This window comes from Dromiciops gliroides, chromosome X, assembly GCF_019393635.1.
Source record: "Dromiciops gliroides isolate mDroGli1 chromosome X, mDroGli1.pri, whole genome shotgun sequence".
In the NCBI taxonomy this organism is placed as follows: domain Eukaryota; kingdom Metazoa; phylum Chordata; class Mammalia; order Microbiotheria; family Microbiotheriidae; genus Dromiciops; species Dromiciops gliroides.
In genome coordinates, this window is record NC_057867.1 from 23,132,970 (window position 1) to 23,150,060 (window position 17,091).

Genomic DNA, 17,091 nt, shown 5'->3' on the forward strand with positions numbered 1-17,091 from the left:
GTGGATAAAGCACCGGCCCTGGATTCAGGAGGACCTGAGTTCAAACCTGGCCTCAGACACTTGACATTTACTAGCTATGTGACCCTGGGCAAGTCACTTAACCCTCATTGCCCCTCCCCCCCCCAAAAAAAAGATGGAGGGAAATGGGAGAGGTGTCATAGCATCAGAGATAGGTAGATGTCTTGACTTTCAGAAAAGGGGCCTGCAGGCTATGGGCTAGTGCACTTCAGTTCCTGGCAAAATCCTACAATGTCTTATTAATGGGTGGTTTGTGAGCATTTAGAAAAGGAAGCTGTGATTACTAAAAGCCCTCCTGGGCTCATCAAGAGCAGGTCGTGCCAGACTAACCCTCATTTCTTTTTTGAGCTGGTAGGCCAAGGGAACACTTTAGATAGAGAATTCCTAGAGGGTTTCTGGATTTCAGTAAAATGTTTGACTGCCTCTTGTTCAATCCTTATGAACGAGATGGAGACATGGGAGTTAAGCAATAGTGCAGTCATGTGTATTTGGAACTGGTGGGCTGGCAAAACCCAAAGAATAATCACTAATGGGTCAATGGCTTCTCAGAAGGCGGTCTCTGATGGAAAACTCCAGGAGGCCATCCGTGGCATTGTACTTTTAGCCACAGGTGCCCATGCTCTCCTAGTCTACAGTAAGAGCAGCATAGTGTCCCAAATGAGAGAGGCAGTGGTTTCACTTTCTTTTCCCCTGCCTAGATTCTATCTGGGGGTACTGTGTTTGGTTCCAGGTTGTACACCTTAGGAAAGGCATAGACAAAGTGGAGTGTGCTCAGAAAAGGGCAACTGGGATGGTGCAGAGGCCAAAGACCATTACCTCTGAGACTTGGTTAAAGGGACTGGAGAGGGTTAGAATAGAGAAGATCCAGGGGAACTTGGCAGCTCCCTTCAAGTATCAGAAGGGCTGTTGTGTGGGAGTGTCTCTAGAGGACAAATGAGTGGGAACAATTATCATCAACTGTGGAGAGGCAAATGGCCACTCAACATAAGTAAAAACTTCCTAGCCATGGCAACTGTCCAGAAATGAAATGGGCTAGCTCTGAGGTCCCTTCTGGCTCTGAGATTCCAGGGGTTACAGATATTGGTAGGTTCTTAACATTTGCAGGCCACCACTGCACATTTTTTAAAAAAGTGCCCAAGTATTCATCGTTGATCGTATTGATCTTTTCCCGACATTAGCATACATGGCTCTTAGCCATTATCAATCAACAAGCATTTATTAAGCACCTACTATTCGCCAGGCAGTATGTAAAGTGCTGAGGATATCAAGAGAGAATGAAATAGTAGTTTATTTTCTAATGAGGCATTAGGATAGATTATTAGTAATGTTATCTTTCTTTTAAATATTTTATTTTTTTAATTATATAGAAAAACATTTTTTTTCAATCTTAATAGTATTTTATTTTTCTTCTACTTACATATAAAGATAGTTTTCAGCATTTGTTTTTTTGTTTTTGTTTTTGAGTGAGGCAATTGGGGTTAAGTGACTTGCCCAGGGTCACACAGCTAGTAAGTGTTAAGTGTCTGAGGCCGGATTTGAACTCAGGTACTCCTGTCTCCAGGGCCGGTGCTCTATCCACTGTGCCACATAGCTGCCCCTCAGCATTTGTTTTTATAAGATTTTAAGTTCCAAATTTTTCTCCCTCCCCCCTCCCTAAGACAGAAAGCAATCTGATATAGGTTATATATGTACAATCACATTAAACATATTTCTGCATTAGTCATGCTGTGAAAGAAGAATCAGAACAAAAGGGAAAAACTTCCAAAAAAAAAAAAGTAGAAACAGTCTGGTTCAATATGCATTCAGATTCCATAGTTCTTTTTTCTGGATAGGGAGAGCATTCTCCATTATGAATCCTTTGGAATTGTCTTCGATCATTGTATTGCTAAGAGGCGCTAAGCCTATCACAATTGATCATCACACAATGTTGCTGCTTCTGTGTACAATGTTCTCCTGGTTCTGCTCACTTCACTCAGCATCAATCCACTTAAGTCTTTCCAGGTTTTTCTGAATTCTACCTGCTCATCATTTCTTATAGCACAATAGTATTCCATTAACATTCATATACCACAACTTGTTCAGCCATTCCCCAATTGATGGGCATCCCCTTGATTTCCAATTCTTTGCCACCACAAAAAGAGCTATTAAATATTTTTGTACATGTGGGTCCTTTTCTTTTTTTTAGGATCTCTTTGGGATACAAACCTACTAGTGGTATTACTAGGTCAAAGAGTATGCACAGCCCCATAGCCCTTTGGGCATAGTTCCAAATTGCTCTCCAGAATGGTTGGATCAGTTCACAACTCCACCAACAATGCATTAGTGCTCCAATTTTCCACAGCTTCTCCAATATTTATTATTTTCCTTTTTTGTCATATTAGCCAGTCTGATAGATGTGAGGTGGTACCTCAGAGTTGTTTTAATTTGCATTTATTTAATTAAAAACAATTTTAACATTCATTTAAAAAAATTTTGAATTCTAAATTCTCTCCCTCCTTCCCCCCAAATGGAGAAGGTGAGCAATTTGATATAGATTATACATGTGCTGTAGTGGAAAACATATTTCCGTATTAGTCATGTTGTGAAAAAAAACACTAACCAAAAAAAAAAACTCATTAAAAAATACAGAAAGTGAAAAAGAGTATGCTTTGATCTCCATTCAGACTCCATCAGTTCTTTCTCCGGAGGTGGATAGAATTTTTTATTACGGAAATACTATTGGAATAGTCTTGGATCATTGTATTGCTGAGAATAGCTGTCATTCATTGTTGAGCGTTGTGCAATATTTCTGTACTGCGTATGATGTTCTCCTGGTTCTGCTCACTTCAGTTTGCATCAGTTCAAGTAGTTTTATCTTTGAAAACAAAGGACAGCAATATGTATTTGTGTCCCGACATCCTTCTCACTCCCTAAAATAGATACTAATGATGGTAGGTACTGAATATCAAGGAGCTTGGTGGTGCAGTAGACTGAGCATCAGGCCTAGAGTCAGGAAGTCCTGAATTTCAGTGTGACCTCAGATACTTACTTAGCTGTTTGCCTCAGTTTCCTTGGCTATAAAAAGAGGATAATAATAGCAGTTACCTCCTAGGGTTGTTGTGAAGATGAAATGAGATGAAATCTATAAAGCAGATGGCAAACCTTAATGTGCTGTATAAATGCTAGCTCTCATTATTGTTGTTACTCCTAGTATTATGATTTCCAGATTTTTATAATAGCCTTGCTTATGAATTCTATCGAATTTTTTTTTTCCTTTTCCATGTCGTAGTACTTTCCATTTCTACTAGAAAAATATTGATGGTGGTAAAACTAGCTGCATATGTATCTGTATGAAATGGATGCTAAGCTTGGTACTCTTCCATGCTTATTGTCACTATCACCTGTTGAAGGTACCTACAGGTAATCAGAAGTCAGTTGGACGCAAGTGAATGCTATACAACAAAAGTGTAAAGAAATAATGATATGGAGTTTGACATCTCTGTCACTCTCTCGTGTTTTCAATCAGGAGCCAGCCGAGAAGAAATATACAAGCACTGGGAGTGGTTGGAACAAAATGTCATGAAGACCTTATCTGTGTTTGACTCAAATGAAGATATTACTAGTTTTGTGCATGGAAAGATAAGAGTAAGTGCCACGGAGTCCTCTTAATAGCAGAAAGGCTACGATCCTAGTGCTGAACAAAGCCAGCAGCCTCTGTCTGGGGCTCCCAGGTAGCCTTGACTGCGACTTTTCAAGGCACCTCCTTCACCCTAGACATCTAATCAGTGGCTAAGTTCTGTTCATTCTGCTTTCAGGATCTCTTTCTGTCTCTTTGTCTCTGTCTCTGTCTCTCTCTGTCTCTCTGTCTCTCTCTCTCTCTCTCTCTCTCTCTCACACACACACACACACACACACACACGTATATCCTTTCTTTCTACTTCTTTCCTGTCTAGAATGTTGTCATTATTTTGTTCCTGCCTTGCAGCCATCTTTCTCAACACTGCCCAGGAGGTCTTCCTCACACACAACCCCTGGTCATGTCGTTCCTCTACTCACAAATCCATTGCTCCCTGCATAAAGTGTTTCCTCCCAGTCTTTCCATTACTGGCAACTCCCAGACTTGTTCCAGACTCCTACTCCAGCCTCATCTTCACATACCTGATGCTATAGCCAAACAGGCCTGCCTTCTGTCCTCTATTCCCCTCTCCAACAACGTGCATGTGCATGTGTATGTGCACAGATATACACACACACACATGCCCTATGGTTGAAAATGATCACCCCTTTCTCCTTCTTCACATATCTTGTAGCACTTTGCCTGGTTCTCTCTTGTATAGCCCTCTCATTCTTCCTTGTCTTCTAATTCTTTGCTTATATTTTCCTTATTATAAGACTGTCAGCTTCTTCAGAGCAAGGCCTATGTTACAAATTTTTGTATTCCCAGTGCCTGGCCCAATTTATTGCACACAGTAGGTGTTTAATGTTAATGGGATGATAAATAATGGGTCAACCCCTCAGTGTTGCAGAGAGGCATGTGTGAGCATGAGAACCAACTCTTTGCAAAACTTATCAAGTTGGTGCCATTTATCTTTTGGTAGCCTTCTGACCCTTCCTAGGGATGTTTTTTTTTTTTTTTTTTTTTGTTTGTTTTTTTTTTAGTGAGGCAATTGGGGTTAAGTGACTTGCCCAGGGTCACATAGCTAGTAAGTGTTAAGTGTCCAAGGCCGGATTTGAACTCAGGTACTCCTGACTCCAGGGCCAGTGCTTTATCCACTGCGCCACCTAGCTGCCCTGTTTTTTTTATTTTTAAAGGAGAACTCCTGTGAGTTCTTGTTCATGTTTTCTAAACCATCCAGGAAATATCCCCTCAATATTCTAGGGGTCTTTCACTCTTCTGATCTTTTGTGGACAACATCTGTAGTGTCCATCTCTCATTTATACAACACAATCAATCCACCTCCTTTTCTAATCATGTGTGTTCACCATGATATCCTTTATAATGTTCACACAAAAGTCATTGTTTGTCACATGCCACTGTCTCTTTATTGCACAGAATGAGACAATACAAACCATTTTTGATCTAGACTGGTAAAAATAGTGGTGAGATCATTACATTATGCAGCCTCTCAACTACCGACATGGTGCACCGCTTTGGTAAGATTGCCAATCCTCTGTCCAAGCAAAGATTTATTAAGACCCTACTGTGTGCAGAGCAGAGGCACTAATGCAGATGCAAAGTTTAGATAAGACCCAGTCCCTGCCTTTATGGAAGTGTGGTAGAAGGCTCTAACACATACACAAAACACTCTACTATACAGTACAAGTATATATAAGAAGGTGCAAACTGATTACTGGGTACAGACAAGGGGAGAGAATGCGATGCATTATAGACTGAAGGGGATCAGGGAAAACTTCCAGAACAAGTGTGAATGAGGGTAAGAATTCAGCAGGGGAGGAAGGGCATTTCAGGCCTAGCTAGTAGCGCTAATGAAAACATGAAGTGCCTAATTCATGTTCAGGGCACAAGTAACTGACCCATGGATTACGAAGAGGGAACGGATATGACATAAAGCCAGGAAGGGAGGGAGGTATCAGATTTCTGGGATCCTTCAACTCCAGACAAAGGAGTTAAAAATTGATTAAGTGGGGAATAGGGAGCCCCTGACAATTTTTGAGCAGAGAGGTGACAGGACCAGAGGTCATGGTATGTAAGAGAAATTAGCCCAGCACTTGTATGAAGGATGAGTCAGAGGAGAAGATTTGTTAGGAGGCCCTTGCCACAGCCCAGGTGGGTGGTAATGAGAGTCTGTTCTCTGGGAATAAGGAGGTAGAGATGGATATGAGAGATGGAACAGAGTTGAAATAGTTCACCATTTGCTGACTGATTATACCCAAGAGGTCAATGCTAACAAACCCCAACGTTTTGAACCTGGGAAATTGGGTGGACGACGTTACCACTGATGGAAATAAGGAAGGTGGAAGAAGAAGCTGTTTTAAGAGGGAAAACTGATAAGCTTCACTTGGTCATCCATGATTCTTTGGAGGTGTCAGGTGCATCTGGTGCTCCACACTGGGGGTGTGTAGGTGGATCTGAGTCTGGAGCTCAAAAGAGAGGTCAGGGTTGGAAATACTGATTTGGGAGGTTGTCTCCATGGGGCTGTGAAAGTGAATAATACACTTGCCAAGGGAGAAAATACGGTAAAACTGTAGTTTTATTTATTACCTTCCAGGAAGCAATTAGATTAAATGCATTTTCAGAAGCTCTTTTTCTCTCCTGTAGGGACTTATTGCCGAAGAGGGAAAAGATTCTCTTGTAAAAGGCGAAGATCCTGAGAAACTTCGAGAAGCTCTCATGAAATTTGAGAAATGCTTTGGTTTGGCCAAACAGGAGAAGTTGGTGACCTATTATTCATGCAGTTATTGGAGAGGACGAGTTCCTTGCCAGGGTTGGCTCTATCTTAGCTCCAACTTTCTCAGTTTCTATTCTTTTTTGTTGGGATCAGAAAGTAAGTGGGTTTTTTGTTATATATCATGACTTTGGGCTTTGGGACTGATATGCTCTTTGGGTTTTTAAATTACGTGTACAAGGCAAATGGAATAGATATGCATGGGTAACTGGCTCAAAAGTAATGATAACAAATTACTAAAGAAAACATGTCTCATTTTGGTTCCATAGTTTCTTCACCACTTTGAAATAAGGTTCAATATGAAGGAAAGGGGAGAAGGGAATAAGCATTTATTAAGCACCTACTATGTGCCAGGTACTATGCTAAGTGCTTTTACAGCTATCTCATTGATCTTCACAACAACCCTAGGAGTAGATGCTAGTAATATCTGTATTTTATAGTTGAGGAAACTGAGGCAGACAGAAGTTAAGTGACTTGCCCAGGATCACACAGCCAGTAAGTGTCTGTGGTCAGATTTGAATTCAGTTTTGCCTGACTCCGGGCCTAGCACTCTAACAGTTCATTACACTGCCTAGCTACCTAAAAATTATGTATATGATGCGCTTAAAGATTTTTATAAATTTATAAAAGGTCACATCATTGCGACTTCGAGAGTGGAAGGAAGAACATTTCAGATCTCTCATTTAGGGAGAATCCTTAATCAGGGGATAGAGATAAAAGATCAAATAGGCAATTTGGATTGCATCTAACCCAAGAGGCATTTATCAAGCATTTACTATATGTATGACACCATGCTGGCCTCTAGGTATACAAAGTCAAAAGAAAACAACTATCCCTGCCTTCCAGGTTCTTACCTTCTTCTGTGGAATACAACATATCACAGATCAGGAAATTCATGATGGCTTGAGGTGGGAGAGAACGCTAACAGCTGGGAGGATCAGGAGGCAGGACATGAACTTATCTTGGAAGGAAACCAAGGTCTCCGAAACACAAAGATATGGTGGAGGGCTTGCATTTCAGTCATGGAAGCTAAGAAGTCTGTAGGCATAGGAGGAGAAGCATATGGTAGGCACTTAAGAAATGCTGGTTGACTGGTTGGCTGGTTGGTTAGTTGACAGTGAGGCAACTGGGAAGTAACCAGGGAAAAGGCAAGTGAAGAAGTCAAAGATGGAGCTTGGTGGTTTGTTCCTGGGCATAGGGGCTTACACAGGCTCAGAGAGTGGCCTGAACCTTGCTGGGAATTTGGCAAATATTACTAGGATGATGCTCAAGCAATATTGGTCTGTGGACACCCTTTAAAATTACAAGCTAGCTGTGCCTATCTTCCAAAGATGATGTAACCAGCCTACTTGGTCCAACAACTTCATGTCTTGTAGCCTCATTGAAACAAGACGGAAAGTGCTGCATGATAGGAATTTTTGGCGCAGACCAGTGATTTCATTGATATAGGGAATTCCGTCTGCCAACAATAATGAAGATGGTGGTGTTAATGGCTACCATTTCTATAGGGCTTTAAGATTTGCCAAGCTCTTGGCATATATTGTCTCTTTTGATCCTCACACTAAGCTTGTGAGTTATGTACTATAATTATTCCCATTTGAGTAATAAAAGGTTAAGTGACTCCTCCAGGGCCACACAGCCAAGAAGTAACTGAAGAGGTGGGATTCAAGCTTGGGTCTTCCTGACTCTTGAATCTAGTTCTTTCCCCACTATGCCAATCAGGCATTGCAGATCAATTATTGTTGTTTGGCCTTCATTCTTGAAGAGGACCAATGACGTCAGAGGGGTGATGTCTTGACTCAAAAGTGAATTGGATTTAAGTGAGGCAGAGCTGTGCAAAGTCATCAGCCTCACTATCTCTTCCTCAGTCATTGGAGTCCAGTGACAAGACTTAGGTTAGGATGACTGATGAAGGCCCAGGATGCAATGGGAGACCTTGGCCTTTTTAAGCTAAGGTCTTTCCCAATCTCAGTTTGTCTGAGGCAACACCCATTCAGTGATTTAAGGCTAGGTAAGAATTGAGACAAAAGATGACTTAGTTTGCTTTCACAACAGAATCAGTCTGGGAGAGGAAGACCCTCCGAGTTTCTGGCCAGAACAGAAACAATGGCTATTTACACTCACTCTGAGCCATCTGAACTCAAACAATGAGCAAGTGAAGCTTAGACTGCAACCTGTTTTTGGCCAATCAGTGAGAGCCAATGTAAAAGGCCCAGTGCAGATCTACATCTACTCCCCAACAGCTGGTCTTAGGGCATTGCCCTGGGGCAGTGCCAGAGATAGGCCTTGAACCCAAGTCTTCCTGACTCCTTCTCTGACTCTGAGGCTAACTCCCCTTCCTCCACTTCATGTTGCCTCACAGCAGCAGGTGCTACTTATAAATCAGATAAAAATGAGGAAAAATTCTGGTAGAAAGAGGCAATTAAGTTCAATAACCAAATAGATGGTTATATACATACACGCATGTTTTTAAGGTTCCCTTTAACGTTTTTCTCTGATTACCCTGATTATGTGTTTATAACATTTTAACCGGTTACATCCTAGAATCTAAGCAGCATTTTATTCCCACGCAGCTAATGGCTATTCTGACAAATTGAATTAACTAATAAATGTAAGTGAATAGTGCTAGATTAATCACATCTTTGCCTATCTCTTCTTTGCAGTTAAGCTTGTTATCTCCTGGGATGCCATCTCCAAACTGGAAAAAACATCAAATGTCCTTCTCACTGAGAGTATCCGTGTGTGTTCCCGGGGGGAGGATTACTACTTTTCTATGTTTTTGCACATTACTGAAACATTCTTTCTCATGGAGCAGCTGGCCAACTATGCGGTCAGAAGACTTTTTGACAAGGAGACATTTGAAAACGACTTAGCCCTCAATGATCCTCTTAAAATCACCAAAAGGTAGTAATGGTCTGACTGTAATTGGTTGCCCTTTTTGTCTGCACCTTTCAAAGTGGGTTCAGCTCTCACCTCTGTGGGATTCGTGTGTGCCCCTGGCCACATCTCCTATCCTCTCTAGGGCTTTCCTTCCTCATCTTTGCTGTGAGTAGGTTAGGGAAGTGGCCCCAAAGATCCCTCCCAGCTCCAATAATAGCTGATGTGAGTTGGTTTTTACAGCCACCCTATGTGGTAAATAAATGGCTAGAGACCTTATTGTCCTGAAGCTTGGGCACATTGCTCACAATGGTGGAGTGTGTGTCCCTGATAAAATTCAAACCCAGGTCGTTTTACCCTTCTAATTCTGCACTCTTGCCATTGTGCCACACTGCCTTCTCTGGTACTGATTGACACAAGTTTGTACCATAAAGTACAGGTGTTCACCGTTGGCTTCATTTCACTGGTATACGTTTACATGCTTATTCGTGTATATTTCCCTCAGAGTCGTGTCTTTATTCTTGGAGTTGTCACTGTGGTTAGATAAAATTTCTGAACCCCATGGCTGGGGAAGGAGCACTCTACAGGTTGAGGTAGGATCTGCCCTTCAGGATTTTGCAGGCATTGAATCTGTAGCTTTTCAAATGGATCCTTTAGGAGCTGCCCGTCTTGTTCTTTAACTTTGGCTTGTTCCAAGACTTAACATCTTGCTCCATTATGCAGGGAGAGGGAGAGAAAAACAACCAGAAGTCCCTGTTAGAAGGAACTTCTGACAGTGAAGGTGAAAGTTGTACATATGAATGGAGGAAGAGAATACCTGTGAGGCATATTCCCCTTTGACTCCTTGGGATTGTAGACTCCAAGATTTAGAGGTAGAAAGAACCTTGGAGGCTGGCTCATCTTGCAGAGGGGGAAAACTGAAGCCCAGAAAGGGGAAGGGAATTGTCCAAAGTCACACAGGCAGTAAGTAGCCTCCTGCTGGGCAGTGCTGGCCAGACCAGAACAAATGATTTCAGGGTTCTGTGGCTCACAGCATAGATTAGGTTTGGTGCATTTGCCCGTCTTCTCTCGTCCCTAAGATAGGCCTGAAATCCAGAGACAGAACTTAATTGTGAACCTCTCTGTGCTAATTTTCGATATGCATTTGAAGAATTAGTCACAGGGATGAGACATTTTGTACCACATGCAAACATTAGTACTGTGTTCTTATTAATAAGAGGTAAGTGCTGTCCCCCAAGGTGCGGGGACTGAAATCTCTATTTGTGTTTGCTTTCCATTTGATTGTTGTCTTTACTACTTATGTCTTGTTTAGCTGTTAAAAGGTACTCTTAAAGGTCTTCTTCGCTTTTTCTTCGCCTTTTTTCCATTTCAAAAGGGATCTGTCAAAAATTTACTTAGCTCCTTAGTCTTTGTTTAAAAGGAAGGTAGCAAATGAGGTTTTTGCTCTGCATAATTTCTCAAGAGCGTCTTTTCAAAATTACATGCTTTTAAGTTCATTTATGAGAATGCTAACTTATTGAAAAGGCATACCCAAATGACATTTCAAATGAAGGTAAAAATTAATCTAATTTCCTCTTAATGTGCATCAGTATAATTTTGAGACATCTTATCAAATTCCCACTTCTACCTGTGCCAGGAAGATGAGAAAGGAAAAGGGAGTTTGGCCTTTACTTGGCTAAGTATGTGTTGTCTTGTGTTGTGTTTTGTTTTGTTTGTCGGCTGGGGCCCACGATTCCACTGGTCCAGTTCTTGACTGGCGTTGTATCTGCCACCTTTGAGTCTTAGAATTGTCTTGGGACCATGAGAGATGAAGTGCCCCAGCCTGGGCTCTTCCAGCCCGAATGCTTCTGAGGCGGGCCTCCAACCCGGACCTTTATGGCCCTTCTGCTGTTCTGCCACAGCTCCCCCTTAGGAGTATAAGTTATTGTTTAATATGCATGCTATTTGCCAGCTTTTCAGGGGCCTCGAAACAACCATTTGTTTTTCATGTTATTCCTAGATCTCTTTATAAATTAATGAAATGACTGTGTTTATTGAACACCTGTTCCTCCTTCAAGTATGTGTTCTCTTTTGTGTATATTAGGTTTTACCTTCAATTTTTGATAAGCAGAAATGAAAGATTTTTGATAGCCAGATAGGAAAAATGCTGTTCAGAAGGTAGGTGGGGGCCATATTCACTGATTAGGAATATAAAGTTCTAATAATTCAGCCCCTGACAGAAGGTTTCAAACCCGACTTTTGAACTGTTTCATCTATGAGCCACAACTGGGAAAGATTTTGTTGCAAGGAAGAATGAGACAGACCAGCCTGGTAGGAAACACTGGTTGTCTTCCCCTGGGCTATCTGAGGAAGAATAGGCCATTCAGGTTTTTAATGTTTGTCTTAATGCAGGTAGTTGTTCCCTGACTCTTCCCCTGCAGTGGTCTGCCAGAGAAATCTGGTTCAAACCTAAGTCCTCCTGACTCCAACTTGAGCATCCCATTTCCTGTCTTTGATGCCACGCCGGTTCTGGATAGGCACTTAATGAAAATAAAACTGAATGAATGTTAAGGCAAATATTCTTCCTATTAATACTTCCTCCCTGAAAGAAGTATTTCTTTATTTGAAGGTGTGTGTGTGTGGGGGGGGGGTGCCACAGTGCATGGAGAGCTGGATCTGAAACCACAAAGATCTGAGTTCAAATGTGGTTTCAGACATTTCCTAGCTATGTGACCCTGGGCAAGTCATTGAACCCTGTTTGCCTCAGTTCCTCATCTGTAAAATGAGCTGGAGAAGGAAATGGCAAACCATTCCAGTATCTGTGCCAAGAAAACCCCAAATGGGGTCACGAAGAGTCGGACACAGCTGAAAACTTCACAATAACAACAACAGTGCTAGCTATTTTTTTCTTAATAGTATTTTATTTTCCCAATTACATGTAGAGATAGTTTCAACATTCTTTCTCCCCCAGAAATAGTAATTTTATAAAAGGCTTTTTCTTTAATACCCATAAAATGATACAATTTTGCAAGTATAGAAATGTATCATAAATTATATGGAATGTTCCTTAATCACAGATCAATGCAATTTAGCACTTTCCCCTGTCCTAAAAAACGAGAGAACCAAAAATAATATATAACTGTGTGTCTACATACACACATGTGTGTGTATTAGACAAACCAAACATGAAAAAAAATCATTTCCTCTTTTGTATAAAAGCCAAACTCTTGGGGACAGCTAAGTGATGCCCACCCTGGATTCAGTAGGACCTGAGTTCAAATGTGGCCTCAGACACTTGACACTTACTAGCTGTGTGACCCTGGGCAAGTCACTCAACCCTCATTGCCCCACAAAAACCAAAAAAGGGGAGGCCACTAGGTGGCGCAGTGGATAAAGCACCAGCCCTGGTTTCAGGAGGACCTGAGTTCAAATCCGGCCTCAGACACTTGACACTTACTAGCTGTGTGACCCTGGACAAGTCACTTAACCTTCATTGCCCCCACCTCCCAAAAAAACCAAAACCAAACTCTCGCCTTGAGAGAGACACAAAGATAGACATGATGTCAAATTTGTAGACTGCATGGTTGACAGGGCCATTCTTCTCTAGATTCCATCCACTCTGGGCCCCACTTCCCTCGGTAAAACTCTTCTTCACAGGCTCCCAAATCAACCCACTAAAATTCAGACTTTTCCTCAGAGAGAAGGGGGTTTCCCCAAGGCTGATTTGGTAAGGAGGAAAACTACCATTATGCTTGATGAGGGTCCAGCACAAAGGGACAGAGCCAAACTGTCCTTCCAAATCGGGGTTCTGTACATGCCAACCCCAGGGCTGGCCCAGGTCCACTGAATCCTCTTCTGGAGTTCTAGGAATTGCACCTCTTATAAAACCTATAATGAGGGATGGGGACAAGAAACAACCTACTGCTTAGACCCAGCAAAGTATCAACTTTTTTGGGGGGGAGGGGCAATGAGGGTTAAGTGACTTGCCCAGGGTCACACAGCTAGTAAGTGTCTAAGGCCAAATTTGAACTCAGGTCCTCCCGAATCCAGGGCTGGTGCTTTATCCACTACACCACCCAGCTGCCCCGCAACATTCATTTTTGTAAGATTTTGAATTCCAAATCGTTCCTCTTCCCTCTCTTCCCAGAAGCCAGCAAGCAATCTGATATAGGTTATACATTAAAATCATGTTAAACATATTTCCACATTAGTCATGTTGTGAGAGAAGAATCAGAGCAAAAGGGAAAGACCACAGGAAAGAAAAACAAAAACAAAAAACCAATGAAAATAGTGTGCTTAGATCTGCATTCAAACTCCATAGTTCTTTCTCTGGATGTGGAGAGTGTTATTGTCTTGGATCATTGTAATGCAGAGAAGTAGCCATTCTTCTTTATTTTTTGTTCCTAAGCCAGCATTTCTTCCTCTGTGTCAGTGTTAAACATTAATGAACTGAGGTTTATCAGAGCTGAGTTCTAGTTCTCCCTCTGACATTAAGGAGGCTACATGCCCTTAGGCAAGTCCTTTCCCCCTAGCTGGGCCTCACTTTCCCGGTCTATTGAATGAAGGGGTGGATTTGCTGGTTTCTAAGGGACTTTAGGCCTCTTGGTCCTAATTGGTGTGATGCAGACCTTTGCCATCTCATTGTCTCATGCAAGTGTGGTCTCTGATACTCCATAGTAAGCTCCCAGAGGTCACAGATTGTGTCTTTTCATGTGTCATTCAGAGCTCCAAGCAGAGTAGGGCGGGATAAGTCCTTTTTGAATGAAGACCCTGTGAAGGGAGCAACACTCTATACAAACAGTTCTTGTCAACCTGCATAGGTAACCCTTTGAGATCAGTGTGCTCCCCCCCACCAGTTCCTTAGCCATTCCATGTTTGTTTGTTTGTTTTTGAGGGGCAATGAAGGTTAAGCGACTTGCCCGGAGTCACACAGCTAGTAAGTGTCAAGTGTCTGAGGCCAGATTTGAACTCAGTTCTTCCTGAATCCAGGGCCAGTACTTTATCCACTGCGCCACCTAACTGCCCCCCATTCCATGTTTTTTACACCTTTATGAATTTTGTTCCCTGTTTTTTGGGGGTTTTTTGTGGGGCAATGGGGGTTAAGTGACTCACCCAGGGTCATATGGCTAGTAAGTGTCAAGTGTCTGAGGCCGGATTTGAACTCAGGTACTCCTGAATCCAGGGCCAGTGCTTTATCCACTGTGCCACCTAGCTGCCCCTCCCTGTTTTTTTTAAAAGTAATAATAATAATAATTGCTAGCCTTTATAAAGCACCTATTATGTGCCAGGCACTGTGCTCAGAGCTTAACAATTATTATTTCATTTGATCTTCACAATGACCCTGGGTGGTAGACTCTGTTTATTATCCCCATTTTACAGAGGAGGAAACTGAGACAGATAGTAGGAAGTGACTTGCCCAGGATCACATAGCTAGGAAGCAGATGATGCTGGATTTGAACTCAGGCCTTCCTGACTCCAGGCCCTTTCTTTCTTTCTCCCCTGCACCACTGAGCTGCTTTGGAGTCCATCCTCGTCCATCCTCACCTGCTGAATCCCTACCCACCCTTTATTCTTGTCCCTTAGAACGATGGAGGACCTGGCACGCAGCGAGCAGTTCAGTTCATTTTTTAGGCTCCCCAAAGAAGAGAACCTGAAAGAAGTGCATGAATGTTTCTTACGGGTCCCATCCAGCCACTTGAGTGCTCATGGGAGAATGTGTGTTTTTGAAAACTACATCTGTTTTGCCAGTCATGATGCCAGTCTCTGCAGTGTAGTCCTTCCACTAAGAGAGGTAAGATAATAGAGGCCTTTTACAGACCAAAGAACATTTTTCTTTCAGCTCAAAATTGGATAAGAGCTTCCCTTTCAAACTTAATTTCTGTATTTAAGTTCATCATTGTGCTGCAAAATAACTGCGTTTGCCCATTAGAAACTCAGTGCCTTGAGATTATATTTGTCAAGTGCTTAGCACAATGCCTGGCACATAGCAGACAGTTAATACATGTTTATTCCATTCCCCATGTACTGGGAGAAGCACCTCCCTAATGAGAGGGGTGACGTCCCGAAATTGACTAGTTAGGGTGTGAGCTTGAGCCAGCTTTAGCACTTTTCTGTCCATTCTGGGTGGCGGGAGGCAGGCCCTATGCCCACCAGCTAAGAGCCATTATCCCACCTGCTCTGTGCAGTTCAAATGGGGAGAGACTAGAACAGAAAACCAGGGCTTGGTGAGCCTTGGCAGAATCAGTCCCCAAGCATTTCTGAAGTCCCAGGCATTGTGGGTAGGAAGTGGGGACAGAGTTACCCTAAAATGAAGCTATTTCTGTTTTCAAGAAGTTTGCATTCTTTCAGAGGGAGACATGTCCACATAAAAGCAAACAGAAGAGACAGGTAGAGAAGGAGACCCCCAGCAGGTTCTAAGAGACAGAGGGAAGGAGGGAGTACATTCAGGCCCACATGACGGGGGATCCTGCCAAATGACATCTTTTGTCACCATATTTTGTAGACCAGAAAAACTTCCTCAAGAAAAAAAATGGCTTGGCCCAAGGTTATGCAAGGCAGCATTGAGGTTTCAATGCCAGGGTCTATCCTTGCACTAAAGAACCAGGAGAACCCTCCCTACGAGGCTTTGTGTGAAAAATAAGGGGGCAAAAATGACTCATGTTTGGCCTTTTCTCTTCAGGTCCTTGCTATAGACAAGGTGAATGACTCTAGCCAGTCAGTCGTCATTAGCGTCAAGGGAAAGAAAGCCTTCCGATTCTCTGACGTCAGGGACTTTGAGCAGCTTGTGGCAAGACTGAAACTTAAGTGTGGAGCAGCTTCCATTCCCCAGCAGGATGTTAGCACAGAGGTAATTACATAGCAACTCTCATTCTTCTCAGGGTCCTGTTGGCTGGTGCTTCATCCTTCCAAAAGTAATCATAATGATGGTGGTGGTGGTGGTAATATTAAGTGACATGTGTATGGGGCTTTGGGGCCTCTAGGTGGCACTGCAGTGCACAGAGTACCAGGCCTGGAATTAGGAAGACTTATCTTCCTGAGTTCAAATCTAGCCTCAGACACTTACTAGCTGTGTGACCCTTAACAAGTCACTTAACCCTGTTTACCTCAATTTCCTCATCTGTCAAATGATCTGGAGAAGGAAATGACAACCACTCTAGTATCACTGCCAAGAAAACCCCGAAATGGGGTCACAGAGAGTCAGACACGACTGAAACAACTGAACGACAAATATAGTGCTCTAAGACTTGCATGTACTTTCTGGCCATCGTTTCCTTTGCTTCTGCCAACAACCCTGGGAGGTAGGTGTTATTGCTATCTCCATTTTACAGATGAGAAAACTGAGGTTCAGGAAGGCATAGTGATATGTCTGAGGGCAACACAGCTAGTGCCTAAGACAAGATTTGAATATAGTTCCTCAGATTCCAAATTTAGCAGTCTAGCTACTATACCGCACTGCCTTTCAGTAACAGCACCTTTTATCTTCAAAGCTACAGCTACAAAAACATAAAACATAGTATTTAATAGTTGGATTAATTTGTGAGTGCATCAAAATGGGCATTCCCTCCAACAGTGCATATTGCAGTCCATCCATGTCCTCAGTCAATCAACAAGGCATTTATTAAGCACCTACTATGTGCTAGGCACTTTGCAAAACTCCAGAAATATAAAGACATTTTAAAAAAATGTTTCTTTAATGTTCTTGGCAAACTGCTTTCCATCCCCACCCCCTCCAAGAAATTTTTTTTTCCCCTTTGCAGGACCATGAGGGTTAAGTGACTTGCCCAAGGTCACACAGAAAGTAAGTGTCAAGTGTCTGAGGCTGGATTTGAAC

The 17,091-nt window shown here is 42.4% G+C and overlaps 1 protein-coding gene across 4 annotated transcripts in view; it reads left to right on the plus strand.

Annotated features, from left to right (window-relative positions):
* Positions 1-17,091, plus strand: part of TBC1D8B (TBC1 domain family member 8B) — a 103,045-nt gene that overhangs the window by 51,132 nt on the left and 34,822 nt on the right. For 3 of the 4 annotated variants that reach the window (XM_043974412.1, XM_043974413.1, XM_043974414.1), the window contains exons 3-7: positions 3,524-3,642; positions 6,278-6,503; positions 9,068-9,308; positions 14,844-15,051; positions 15,940-16,107. In XM_043974412.1, coding sequence (XP_043830347.1) covers positions 3,524-3,642; positions 6,278-6,503; positions 9,068-9,308; positions 14,844-15,051; positions 15,940-16,107 — 962 coding nt within the window. The remainder of the gene's footprint in view (positions 1-3,523; positions 3,643-6,277; positions 6,504-9,067; positions 9,309-14,843; positions 15,052-15,939; positions 16,108-17,091) is intronic. The other variant, XM_043974415.1, reaches the window with a different exon arrangement.